Genomic DNA, 14,172 nt, shown 5'->3' on the forward strand with positions numbered 1-14,172 from the left:
TACCAAATGTTGAGGACACATAATAGGAGAAAGGGTTTGCCTTCATGTGAACTTCCTGGAGGCATCTGGCAGACCAGTATTAGAAACAGAACGTAGGACTAGATGGAGTTTTGCTCCAGTCTATAAGTAGTTCCAGCTATTCAAAGGGAGACTTCAGACTGAAACTGTTGAATTAGAAGTCATCAGAATGTATGACACCACCTCCCATGGACTTAAGGAGCTGGAATTCTTTGGCCCTTACAGGTGTTAACAAGCTTAGCAAAACTAGAGAAATTATGTTATTACCAATTATAGCTATTGTGAATAGTCTGTATATTTTTTCTTGATTACATTTGAATTTTGCACAATTAAAACTTTGCCTTATATATCCTGCATTTCATGGCCCTTTAATCCTGATGTGTCTGCCTAATAAGGCCTTACTGCATGCATCTTATCAAGTCACTCCAGCCCACAAGCTCATGCTGAAATAAAAGCCAGAAAGTCTTCAAGGTATCACAAGACTCTTAAGTATCTTCAGGAATCTGAATTCAATTTTAAATGGAGCAGAACATTTTAATACTTGGGGGGGGGGGGGCGGGAATTGGGCTAACTAAATGGTTTCAAGTAATGCATGTCTTGTTCACAAATATTTGCAGGCTGCTTTTGTGGTACAATTTCAGTCACAGATTATGCACAATATCTTGGCTTTTATATACATAGTGGGGTAATTTTTCCCTACTACTTTCATGAAAAAGTCAAGATCAAGTATCATGAAAGATGTGAGCACAAAATGTTGTTACTATTTATTTTGATAAATATTATTGTTGCTGGAAGAAAGGCCGGATCTTCATGCTCACTTTCTTCAAGGATTGCCAGGACCCTTTAAAATTCATCCATACAACTCCATCATCTGTTCCATGTTTTGTCATATCTGGTGTATACACTCCGTTCCAATAGTATCTGCCATTTGGATTGGCTGAATGACAGCGATTGTACCACCAACCACCAGCATCTTCCTTAGCACACTGTTTTTTGGAGTCTGTGGTCCTGTAAGGAAAAACATACAAAATCAGTGATCTTGATTAAGACACCCACATGCTCTTAAGACATTAGGTACATTCCCTTTGAATATCCCCTTTTCTTCCAAAAGACATGTAATTGTGAGAAGCAATTATATCTTGAACAAGGTCTACCCTATTAAATCAACATTTCTGTCTCAGAAGATTGCCTCAGTCCTCTAGACAAAATGTACCACATATAGTACACCCTCATCATTCACAGATCAATGATTCCTTATTTTATTCATTGACTGACAATGCAATGTGGTTTCCTGCAGGTTTTTACTACCGTTTTGCAGGAAATATGGCTGTTCCACTACTGAGAGAGGCAGCACATTCTCTGCATCCCAGTGTCCACAGATTTCATGATTCACAGTGATTCCAGGCATGGATCTCCATAAATGGTGAGGCCGGGCCTATTGTATTCTTGATAACATTCTCCAGGCTACAGCTTGGGGGAAAAACTCACTTTACAGGTACAAACTTGAACCTATTAGCCAATCAGAACCAAATGGGCTGGTTTTAGGTATTCCCTTTGCCTAAGCCTTCCCCAGATGGAGAAATTCATGCTTTAACAGGTTTATAGAAGGATTTAATGGATCCAATCAGATAATTTCAATGAGAGCTATATAATGCTATAATGCAGCATTTGTAAAGCAATCCAACTCCAATTACACGTCTTAAATTACAGTTTATCCATTTTAGCACCCTCTGCCTATATGCCTATATCCATTTCATTGTATCCATTTCATTTCATTTCATTTCATTGTATCTGAGGAAGTGTACATGAACATGAAAGCTCATACATGGAATAAAACGTTGTTTGTCTTAAAGGTGCCACTGGACTCAAACATTGCTCTACTGCTTCAGACCACCACGGCTATGTACCCACCCGAATCTATCATGTCAGCCATTAGTTTTAAGCAACTTATCATATGTATACTTTTATCCCCATTTAATCACCCAGCCTCCCTTCTCCCTTTGCCATAGCTATGAATGCCAAATTTTCTGTACAGGTTCCCCACAATTAAAAACCACAGATGCCTATTTTAGTTTTTCGTGTATCAAGCCATCATTTGCACATCCAGGAACACAGTAAGGAGATAATCATACCAACAGGCAAGATAAAAAAGAAGAGGGTAAGAAAAGATTAAAAGATTTGGTATCCGTAAAGAAATACACATTTCTAATATGTGAAGAAGAACACCAATAAAAATATACATACCATCTATCATTGTCTCTGTCAAAAGTGCTGAAAAACATGCCATTGTGGACTGTCATTGTTCGGTTCACACCTTGCAGCTGTGAAGCTCCTTCCATAAGAGCATTTCCAGCTGTGCCTTTATAGTTACTAACAGAGAGCTGGTACTTGTTTGCTTCTCCCTGTATGCTGAATCGTTCATAATGTGCCTTGACTTTATCACCATTCCAATCTTCCATTTCAATTAAAACTTCTGTAGGTCCTGTTTTGGTTAGTTGGCTGATTCTGTCATTTCCAAGCCAATATTCACCTGTGGCAAACAAAAACAAATCAACTGAAGGACTTTCAAGAAAGCTTTGCAGAGTCTACATTAGAATGGAAGGCCAGCCTGATGTGGAGAGAGGGGAGAGAATTTAGACAAAATGTTCCCCTTTGACTGAAATGTGAGGCTGAATCCCAGAACAATGCATAATTGTATAAAAACTCAAGAGAGCAGACTAAGACAAATGAGGCAGGCTATTATATGCATTGGGCTCAAGACATACTGTAAATGACAAGACCAGTCCTCCTATTTGTGAGCCCATACAAAAGAACATCAGAAGTAGTCTCAATTTAGCAAAAAATAAGAGATTACTTTAAGATTAGACAAGTCTGCAGAAGGAGAAACAGCAGGGATTAATTTATTATTACCAGCTGTTCAGAGTCAGATTCTTACCTGGAGTGTCACAATAGTTCTTTCCACCACTCAATGCAATATTTCCAAACCCTTTTTTGTATGAATCCCATGTTCTTCCAAAACCAACACTGCCATCTTGGCGGTTCTGAATAAGAGTCCAGCCTGTCAAATTGGAGAAGGGACATCCAAATGTAATGATTATCTTGTTAACGAATATTGTTTCATATTTTAAAGAGCTAGCTATGCATCTACAGAAATTTATTCTGCCCTCTCTGAAGGGCAGGTTACAACATATTTGACGCAATATATTATACAGCCAAAGTTCAGTGCTTTTTAGTCCTATTGATTTCAGTCTCTCTCTTGTTGAATCACTGGAATTTAACAAAAGGCTTAACTCTGGCAGGATTGTACCTATAATATAGAAAACTACGGCGGGAGTAATCTCAACAAAATTAAAATCTCTATTACATTTTTAGAAACTGTTATTTTTTAAAAAATGCATCTCAAAGTTAGACTCACAGACCCACCCATGTTTGCTTTTAGAAGCTAGTGAACACAGACAGTGAACAAACATTGTTATTATGACTTCCTTAGCGCTCACCTCCATTTTCGGTGGTCATGTCACAGTAAACTCTGTATGGTTTGAAAATAGGATCAGGTTGAATAATGTACAGCTCTGATGTTTCACCTCCTTTCCTAATTATGTCTTCACACTCTGCAAATAGAGCAAACAACAAAATTGATCTAAACTCCTTACATACAAGATGTTTACTGTGTATTTATGTTTGTGGCCCATACCATGCTGAAATCATCAATGCTCTTGGGAATGACATTTAGAAATCCCCCCTCACTCCCAAAAGAAGCCTGATAGATTTTAGTGAAGTACTACTGAAGCTGTGATCTCTTTCAAGCTGTTAACTCCTTCAGGAGAGTTCAGTGCAGTGGAGTTTTCATTTAATGAACCTGAGATGTCAGAGGCCTGATGCCCATGCATCCATCAACTGGTTGAAGAAGAGAGTAGTGGAACAATAGTAGGGTTGTTTTATATCTCTCCATAAGAGGGAGTTGATAGGAAGGTGAGGAATAATCAGGTTTTGTAGGGTTGCTGCACTCTCAGGTATCAGCAGCAAACCAAAATTCACAAGCTGTAATGGTGAAGCTACCTGAGGATCTGCAAAAGACGTGGCACTCACAAAAGTGGAAAGTGCAAACAAAAGAGACTGATGGGCTTTCTTCTGGTTATCATTCGCTCATTGCAGCATTACTATACCCAGGGCTTTTTTTGAGCAAGAACACAGTTCTGGCTGGCTTGGTGTCAGTGGGTGTGGCCTAATATGCAAATGAGTTCCCACTGATAAAAGTGGGCAATGTGGCACAAGTGGGTTTTTCTCTTCTATTCTTTTATTCTGGAATTTCACTCTGTGCTTCTCTTTAATTCTGGCTTAACTAGGAGAACTGGGCATGTCCAGTTTTCTGTTCTTTCAAATCATTTATAACTTTCTCTCGATGTGTTACCACTGTGCATGCATACATTTGATAAAATACTGTAAGGAACAGTCTTGATACAATTATAGCAGTGATTGTGCCAATGCTTTACTGATGCACACATACACTTCTCTGCAATGGTGAAACATAACAGAAAAAGACTCTTCATGCAATTGTATATAGAAGGTGGACTGATCATTATGGCCACTAGGGCTTTTCCTGGTGGGCTGATGGCCTCCTCTCACCTGGCTGGACTAGTCCAGTGGCACAAAAGTTGTGTGTTGCCTGCTTGGCAAGCAGGGTGACTTTCCTTTCCTCCTTTGGGTAGGCAGGGGCAGGCAGGCAAGCTGCCTCTCCATCTATTCTTGGGGGAGGGGTTTTTTCCCAGTTTTCCCCTTCTATTCCACCCCTGATGCAATCATAGTCAAGACTGCTGCTCCCCCCCGCCCCCGTGTTTTATCAATGAGTGCGTATAGATCAGGCAGAAACATCCAATAGCCTAGAAGACAGCAAACTGCCTATGTACAATGATCTATACAAAACTTGGAAATAAAAAAAGGAACAACAAAGCTTTTAATGTTCCACTTTGGAAACCAGACTTTGTAATTTGGATCTCTGAAATATAGGGAGAAAATTAGATTAAAAGTTTAGAATTACCTCTAATAAGATCCGCTGCGCAATGCCCTGATAGCTTCTTGGAGGCTGCCTATAAACCTAACTGTAGAGCAAGATTGAAAAATGAAGTGAAATATTACCTTTGCCAGTGACAACTGGTATATTGCATGAAACTGTACAAGGAGCTTGGCAACTGTCCAACTGAAATGTGACAACACTTTCCATATTTTGTAATTTCTGATGCAAAGTGTCCACAATACTACGAAATATTTTCAGATTAGATGGTATGTTGCTGTCCAAGTTCTCTTTGATGAAAATGTAATGCTGCTCTACCTCCCTGTTGTATTCAGAAATTATATTCTCATTATCTAGAAGAAAAGAAAATTCTTATAAACAATTTTTTAAAAAAAATAAAATGTCAACCTGGTTAAAAATAGTTTATAAACATGATCAAGATTTGCCTTCCACTCTTTACCTGCTCAGGCATTTGAGGGATCCAATGGATAATCTGACTCTGGCCAAGAATCATTGCCCTAACTTTTTAAACTGAGGGCCAGTTCCCGTGACCAAATGAGGTCATTATTAATGTGCTGATTTTAATGCATGATGCTTAAACTGGTTTTGCATTTCCAAGGCTTAACAACAAGGCTACTTTGACTGGGATAATGGTTGAAAAGTGACACAATTTATATAGGGTGTTGCACAAATCAGTTGCATCTGGAAACAGTCACATGACATACATGTGTGTAAGACTATATGGATCCACCCAACCCACATCATGGGTACTACAGACCGTCAGAAAACTCGGGAAAGTTTGAGACTTTGTGTGAATGAGCCTGGGAGCTGTCACAGTTTGTAAATTACAGTGCCAGTACCCCATCACTGTTTGACTTCAGGTTGCTGAAGGGGTAGTCAGTGCTCAGTCTAGTCATGTTAACTGGCTCACCTCACACTGCTCATTTGTATCCTTCCTGGAGGAGTCTTTTACACTGAACCAAGAGCTAGACAGCTTGGTCTGCGCACCACTTTACTAATGGGATAAATAACACAGGCAATGGTTACCTTTTATTTGTTTCTGTCTTTTTGCCAACCGCTGATCCAATTGGTTGCTGAACTCATAGAAAGTGGAAGAGCTTCTGTCTAGGTCACGTATTTTCTTGTCTAGATCTGCAATAGCTGGCTTCACTGTTCTTTCCTGTTTTACCAGTGCAGTTTGCAGCTCACATCCAGTTGGACATAGCACTCCCTTAAAAAAAAGAAAGACCTAGTTACAAATGCAGTTGGTTAGGATTCTCATGTATTTATATACATTGAATGATGCAGAATCATACCACCAGTTCAGTGGCACTCACAAATGAAGCAGTAGTTAAATCACCATAGGTGCATACACATAGGGCTTTTTGAGTGTGTATGAAGAAATGGCAAACAAGCCAATAAACTGGATAACCAATTCCTTGTGTATAATTCCTAACAGAAGAATCATGAAATGGGATGGTGATTATGTGCCACAATGTGTAAACAAGATTGACTTGTTTACACATTGTGCAATGACAGTACTAGAACAGTTAAATAAGAAGCAAAAATAATGTAACCACCTAGAGTGGTTTCCATTGTCAGAACAGCACTTCCTGTCTGCTCCTCCCACTGCAGCCTATGAATCACCAAGAAATGTCCCAAGGAATGACATAGGGGCAGGGTGGCCATCATAAGAAGGTGGAATCACTGGAAACTGACTCCCCCCTCCCCCCGCCCAACAGTTAGTGGAAAATTGATTCTGGACCAACACCTAAGATATGTAGACTATTTCAAACAGAAAGTAGCTCAGAAACAGTCACATTCATGAGGAATTCATGTTCTAACCCATCCACATATGCTCAGACATGCCATGAGCTGCAGCATGGGGTGAGTGCACAGCCACCTAATCCATGTCATAATCCTTGGAAGGACACACTGAACTGGGAGGTAACCCCTGAAAACAGAAAGAGACCTGCTATTATTAAACAGTCTGTTCTCGTGGGACCTACCAGTTCCTCTGATGCATGTCTGCAGCCTCCACTGTCAGGATAAACTATCTGCTTTTCAGCTTGACCCCGGACAGGGGCTTTTGTTGGACGAGCTCGGTATCTAAGGCCACCGCTAGGAGGAGGAGGAGCTGGCCTTAATGTTGGAACTGGTTCCCGTTGTTTGTTGACTGGCCTGTGTCCTCGTGCATCTACTCCTTCACCTTCACCTTCAGTCTGTACAGCATGAGAAGGAAGAAAGAAACAACAAATACAGCTTTTGTCATAATCTGTATCAATCAAGATACCAACTCTACAGTATTTACTGTTGCATTTCAATCCTATATCATAATCATGTTTACAGAAACAGTCAACTAATCTAGGTATCCGTGCATATCGGTCATCATTCATATAAGAGGATCATGACTTTTATTTAAGCATTGCTTAAACACATTCATTTTGAAAGTTTGGGCAGCAGCAAAGGAGAGGAATGGTACCAAAATAAAGATCTTGAATTGTGAGTAAACACAGATTGAAAGAATGACTGAGCCGTGGTAGAGATAAGTGCTGAATGCACAGCAAAAATCTGAAGCAATCATCTCTAACCAGCTATTACCAAGTCAACACTTTTATTTGTGTTTGTTGTATGACTAAACGTAGACAGTAAAGGTTACATGATAGTTTCATTCTGAGTAAAGAGGAAACAAACAAAATGCTTGTTCTGTTTCACTAAGAGCTCTTAGCCCACAAAATCATCTCATACAGTCTTCATAGACTAGGACAATATTATGGACAGAGTTTGCCACACCCCGCTTCTTTTGCAGTGATTCTGATCTGAATTGGGGCCCCATGGCGTTTTTAAATGGAATCTGCCTGTGTGTCCCTGTGGTGGACTCATGTATGATATAATGTGCTATTTGGCCCTGAGTGCAGAGAACTTATTGTACAAGCTTCAGTGGAGTTACACCCTTCTAGGTCTATTGAACTCAATGGGCGTTTTCGCACTGACCTTAATCGGCAGCGACGCCCCTCTTCAGCGCACAGGATCTGCCCGGATTTCGTACCAATTGCCGCGGAGCACCCGGAAGAGCCGGAAAGTCCCGCGGCTTTTGTGGCGCAAATGGAAACTGGTTTTTGGCGGTTTCCATTTGCGCCGCAAAAGCCGCGGGACTTTCCGGCTCTTCCGGGTGCTCCGCGGCAATTGGTGCGAAATCCGGGCAGATCCTGCGCGCTGAAGAGGGGCGTCGCTCCCAATTAAGGTCAGTGCAAAAACGCCCAATGAGTTTAGACAGATTTAACTCAGAATGGAACTGTTAGCATGGTTAAACTGCAGTCTTGATTACATTGGCCTAGGGGATCAGAATAATCAGCAAGGATCCCTTAAATACAACTGCATGCAGAACACCAGATGATTGGGATGCCAGTTCTTTTGGCGTTTGAGCAAAAGTTCAAACCCCAGCCTCTGAGAAGCTTCAATTCCTTCACTTCTAAAGAGCAAATTATTACAGTGTATTCCACAGAGCTGTGTGAGATGAAAGATGAGAAAAGTTTTAGTATTTTGTCCATTAAACGGTGAAAGTATGTAAAGGACTAACTGGTTATATTAGTTATTGCAATATTTATATGTATTAACCAGAAAACCATGTTGTATATTTGAATGTTTGATGCTTGAAATTTAATAAAAATCTTATATACACACACAAAATGACCAGTTGTTTATAAGCTTGTTTTAGAAATATGAAGACAATTAAATAGTCTGATTTATATTAGTAGCATTACCTGATTGATGGAGTCTTAATATGTACATTTAATGTTTAAGTGTTTTAAATAATTTTAAATTGTAGTTTTATTAGTTAAATTGTAAAAATGTATGTTGTTACCGCCCTGAGTCCGCTTGCGGAGAGGGCGGGATAGAAATTTAAAGTAATAAATAAGTTTAAAAAGTTATAAATTTATATTATTAAAATATTTATAAGCCCACCTTTCTCCCAACAGAAATTTCCAACACAGACGAATAAAACTTTTAAAATAGAGCATGGCCAACAAAACACAAAAACCTGCAACCCCACTGCCCTAGAATGGTCCCACTTACTAACTCTCATGCCTCTTTGTAGTCTACAAAGACTCTCCTAAATTAAACCAATAATCAATCAATAGAATGAGATTTTATAGATTAATCTGCTAACCATACCATTAACAGTGCAATCCTAAACCTTCTAAGGCCTTTGAATTCAGTGTTGAAGATTATGCTGGAAATCTACATAGATGTTTATATGAATAGAACAATGATTCTGAAGAGGTGGCACTATTTACATGTTTTTAGATGATGCGTGCATACACATTTTAGATAATGTTGGCATTGTTTTAGCAGAGAGAATCCCACCCATGTGAATGAGGAGCAACTCCTCTTCTATGATAGTGCTTGCCACCTGTGGTTATTTGCATTAAACATAATTAACTACCCTGCCCCAATCTGCTACACATTTAACCATGGGCACTCTTTAAATCAAGTGGCTCATTTTTATTCAAACAAACCACATAAGATACTAAGCACTGAGAGCATTCCTAAAGAGGTGTACTTAGAGTCTGTTCAGTGGGGCTTACATGTTCTTAGGATCGTACTAATCCAGTCCAGATTTTCACAAACGCTCAACTTTCCCTTCATCTCAGGGATTTGGGAGTGTTCATGCCGGAGTGTCAGCGTGCATTGTATTCCATGCACATACAAAATGTAGGAATGACGGATCATTTCCAAACTATAGGAAAACTTTAAATTATCAAAAAATATAATCATAGCAATATAACTATAACTAATGATTCTCAGTTCCTTATGTTTGTATAATCCCACTGGGGTCACATGCATTAATAAAATTTCCATTGGCATTCTGTCACTTTGTGTGTGTGTGTATGTGTGTGTTTAAAGTGCTGTCAAGTCGCAGCTGACTTATGGGGGCCTCAGCAGGGGGCTCCCAAGGCCAGTGAGAAGCATTTTGTCCTGGTCTCGTTCTCAGCTCTCAAGTTTGCACAGGGCAGGGAGCAAGCAGGAGATACTCAGCCCTGCTTCACAGATACCAATGCAGAACCTGGGGGAAAAGAGCCACTGTGAGGAGCCCCTGCACAGAAGGGAGGCAAGTACTAAATGCTGAATTGGTCAGAAGTGGTTTGCCATTGCCTTCCTCTGCTGAGTCTTCCTTCCAAATACTAAACCAGAGTTGATCCTGCATGGCTTTTGGGCTGATGAGATCAAGCTATACCCTGCCACCTCCCCCCATCCCCCACATCATTTTAGGAGCAGCAAGATTTAAAAGTTTCAGAAATAATTGACAAAACTGGTAACAAGTATTTTTGTACAAATACGGCCAACTATTTCTTCAGCTTATGCAAAGCAATAGCCATAAAAACATTTTAATGATTTTTGGCAGAATTAAAAAGAGAATTCAGTCTTACCACTGGTACAGCAGTAGATTCCTGTGAAATTAACAGAAGGAAAAAAAAGAATTATTGAAATCAATGCTCAAGTTGAAAATAAATATAATACTATTCTTGCCTTGTTTAGATAATAAGCATTCTTTAATACATATGAAAATGTATCTTCTGAAATCTAAAACAAAAAATCATACATATAAAACACAAAAAAACCATATACACAAAAGAACTGATATTCTAACCTCATCATCATAGTCCAAAACACACTGTGATTTATCAAGAACAATGGAAAGTAGGAAGAACAACAGTAGTTTCATGATACTGCTTTTGATGAACATCATAAGAAGCTTTTCAATGCTGTATCTCCAAGAAAGAGTGAACCAATGGTCATATATAAATGGATCAATATAAGGTTTTCTGGCCTGTTAATGATAGGTCTAGCTTCCCTCCCACTGTTAATGTTTAACCTTATTGTCCACTTTGTGCCTTGATTTGTCAGTTGAGCAACATCAACTGAGAGTCGGTTTGGTGTAGTGGTTAAATGCATGGACTCCTATCTGGAAGAACTGGATTTGATTCCCCACTCCTCCACTTGCAGCTGCTGGAATGGCCTTGGGTCAGCCATAGCTCTCATAGGAGTTGTCCTTGAAAGGGCAGCTGCTGTAAGAGCTCTCAGCCCCACCTACCTCACAGGGTGTCTGTTGGGGGTAGGGAAGGTAAAGGAGATTGTGACCACTTTGAGACTCAGAGTATAGGGTGGGATATAAATCCAATATCTTCTTCAATCATCTGCTATATATACTCACACAGAAGGAAACAAGAGAGTTTCAAATACAGATTTGCTCTTGACTCCACTTCCATTGTCCTTTCTTTTCAGCTTCCCGAGTTTCACCAAGCCTGTCCTACAGCCATATGTATGAAATTCCACTGCTGCCATAAAGTTACTGTTCTATTATTGATGACAACATGTTGCAAGTAGGGTATTGGTCACTGGGTCCATCATAAAGCAACAGCACAGTAACATATATTAGAAATATCTCACATTGGGCAACAAGCTTTTGAGCCTTTGTCATGCTGGATGTGCAATACAAGAAAAGGTGAGAGAAAGAGATAGTTCAAAGCATGATGGTAAGACATAAGTCTGCACCTTTCAGGAGTTACTGCAAACTTAATTTGATGTGCTGGATGAAATACAGATTTCAAGTTGTTATCACAGACTAGTTATTTTCTTATTTCTTTGTTCCAGGAGCCTTTGGTACAATCTAGAAATCTGTCCGTCCCCCCCTCTCCCTACAATGCCATATAATATACTAACAGTGAAATCCTAAACAAAGTTATGCCATGTGAAGACTTCAATAAACTTCTGGCTTTTCCACCATACTGTAAAATATTCTCCCCTTTGTGTGTTGGACTAAACATCCAGCCTGATGCAGAGTTCTGAGGAACTCAAAAGCTTGTTTACTACCTGGTTTCATTTTGGTTCAGTCCCAATGAAAAATGTTACAGTTGTATTGCTGTAGTTCTGTTCTGCGTCATTTAATGAATGGCACCAATTCAGCCCGTTCCTGATCTTAATGGTGCAGGTTGGCTCTTGATTTCTGGTGAGCAACAGAACTGTGGCTTTGAATTCTTGAGCAATGATAGGTACTGGTTTGCACTTGGAAGTTTGCTTCTACATCCAGATTCTTCGGATAAAGGAACTAACTGTTTCTGGGGGGGAAAATACTGTTTCTCTAGACAAATTAAAGTAAATTTTGATTCTTTGGCCTGATATTGGTAACATTCTAGAAACCACTAGAAGACTTTCAACTATGCTTACCTAACTAAAATTCTACTTCTACCTACTTTCCTAAAAAGAAACTAGAATACTGGAGAAAAGTGATATCCAATAATGCTCCCACAAGTAGCAAAAATGAAGTAATTCACCTTTGCATTAAGTTAAAATTATTACAAAACAGAAAATGAAATTAGGTAAGTTACCACCTGATTGACACTCTTACATTTTAAAAGATTTACTCTAGATGTCTGTCATTTCATAACTCAGACAGAACTAGATTTACCAGCCTCCAGGTGGGGCCCGGAGTTCTCCTGAGATTACAGCTTATCTCCAGACTACCAAGGTCAGTTCACTTGGAGAAATTAATGGCAGATTTAGAGGGCAAACTCCAAATCATGGATTCTGGCTTAAATTCTCACTCCACAGGCAACACCCCAAATCCCCAGGAATTTCCCAGGCTGGAGCTGGCAACCCTAGAAACTGTCATTAACATATGTTTCCTGTGCTGATAAGATTTTAATAAAATTCTAATTAAAGAAAAAGTAAATAAAAGAATTATATCAGCCTTCCATTTCCAGCAAAATGGAACTTAGGATAGCCTTACTGAAATTGTTGTTGTTGTTCAATCGCACAGTTGAGTCTGACTCTTTGCGACCCCATGGACAAAGTCACACCAGGCCCTCCTGTCTTCCAGCATCCTCTGAAGTCTGAAAAAGCCTATATTAGCTAAAATCCCAACATTCAAGGGAATATAAAGTAAGGCAGACTATCAAATCAACCAGCGCATCAGATCAAAAGAATAAAGTAGCAGAGCAAATACTAACCAAAAATCAATACTAGTAGGAACTCCAGGTCTTTTTTTCCCAGGGGGAATCAGTGGAACGGAGTTCCAGAACCTCTTTGTGGAAACAAAATTCTCAACAAATGTTTAAAAGTGTATGAGGGGCACCTATGTGTTTCTCCTTCATTTCCCTCTTGAGAGTTCTTTTTCCAGGAAAAAAGCCCCGAGGAACTCACATATAAAACGTTAACACAATATTTCTACTACCAGCACGTTTCACTCCCAACAAAAGCCTGTTGTGAAAGAATCATCTTTGCCTGCCTTCTGAAACTTTAGAAAGAAATTCTAAAGTCTGGGTGCAACCACAGAGGAGGCCCTAACATGTGTGATCACCCATTGACCTACTAATGCCAGTGAAAGACAGCCTTACCAGATCAATTAAACATAGAATATGCTGGTGTTGGAGAAGGCAGACCTTGAAGTATCCTGAACCCCAGTTTTAACAGTGTACACAGTTACACCTTTTAGGGTTGCCAGCCTCCAGGTGGGGCCTGGAAATCTGCTTTTACAATGAATCTCCAGCTGGCACAGATCAGCTCCCCTGGAGAAAATAGCTGCTTTGAAGGGTGGACTCTATGGCATTGTACCCTGCTGTGGCCCCTCCCCTCCCCAATTCCCAGCCTCTCCCAGATCCACCCCCAAAGTCTGCAGGTATTTTCCAACATAGACCTAGCAACCCTTTCTATGTGTAACTGTGTTTAGGACTGCGCTGTCATTGCCAAAACCAGCACTTTGAATCAGGCCTGGAAATAGGATTGACAACTCTATCTTGGAAAATGTGGCAGTGCCTGAAGAGAGTGGAGATTGGGGAAGGGAAGGAATTCAGCAGGGATGTAATGCCATAGAGTACCCCCCTCCAAAATTGTCACTGAGTCCAGGGGAACTGATCTCTGTAGTACTCTAACCTGGAGGTTGGCAAACCTAACTAGAAACAAATTGGAAGCTTGTAAAATTGTATCAAGTTACAAACTGATGATCAGTTACTATGATAATCCGCAATATGTGGCCATTTCTAAAAAAATTTCAAAGGCAACCCCAGACAGAATGTGTTACAATCGCTCACTCTTTAAGTCCCCAAGGCATGAGTAATTAAGCCAGACCAGATCTGTCCAAG

At 39.9% G+C, this 14,172-nt stretch overlaps 1 protein-coding gene across 2 annotated transcripts; it reads right to left on the reverse strand.

Annotated features, from left to right (window-relative positions):
* Window positions 1-759: 759 nt before the first annotated feature.
* Window positions 760-10,817, reverse strand: FGB (fibrinogen beta chain). Of its 2 annotated transcripts, XM_060246619.1 has the most exons (9): window positions 10,683-10,817; window positions 10,462-10,482; window positions 7,039-7,251; window positions 6,077-6,260; window positions 5,155-5,382; window positions 3,516-3,629; window positions 2,954-3,076; window positions 2,263-2,548; window positions 760-1,026 (listed from the first exon to the last, which is right to left on the reverse strand). In XM_060246619.1, exons 1-9 carry the CDS (start codon window positions 10,779-10,781, stop codon window positions 798-800), a joined length of 1,497 nt encoding a protein of 498 aa, XP_060102602.1. In that variant the 5' UTR covers window positions 10,782-10,817; the 3' UTR covers window positions 760-797. The 2 variants fall into 2 exon arrangements, with proteins under 2 accessions (XP_060102602.1, XP_060102603.1); XM_060246620.1 differs by lacking the exon at window positions 10,462-10,482.
* Window positions 10,818-14,172: the final 3,355 nt, after the last annotated feature.

This window comes from Heteronotia binoei, chromosome 9, assembly GCF_032191835.1.
Source record: "Heteronotia binoei isolate CCM8104 ecotype False Entrance Well chromosome 9, APGP_CSIRO_Hbin_v1, whole genome shotgun sequence".
In the NCBI taxonomy this organism is placed as follows: domain Eukaryota; kingdom Metazoa; phylum Chordata; class Lepidosauria; order Squamata; family Gekkonidae; genus Heteronotia; species Heteronotia binoei.

What these genes read in the sequence shown, in the direction of transcription:
- FGB (XM_060246619.1), bottom strand. Translation starts at nt 10,781, where the DNA reads ATGATGTTCATCAAAAGCAGTATCATGAAACTACTGTTGTTCTTCCTA. An exon ending in ACCAGTTGTCACTGGCAAAG is followed by an intron (nt 3,630 to 5,154) that starts GTAATATTTCAC and finishes CTCTATTTGCAG; the next exon opens with AGTGTGAAGACATAATTAGG. An exon ending in CATGACCACCGAAAATGGAG is followed by an intron (nt 3,077 to 3,515) that starts GTGAGCGCTAAG and finishes CCAATTTGACAG; the next exon opens with GCTGGACTCTTATTCAGAAC.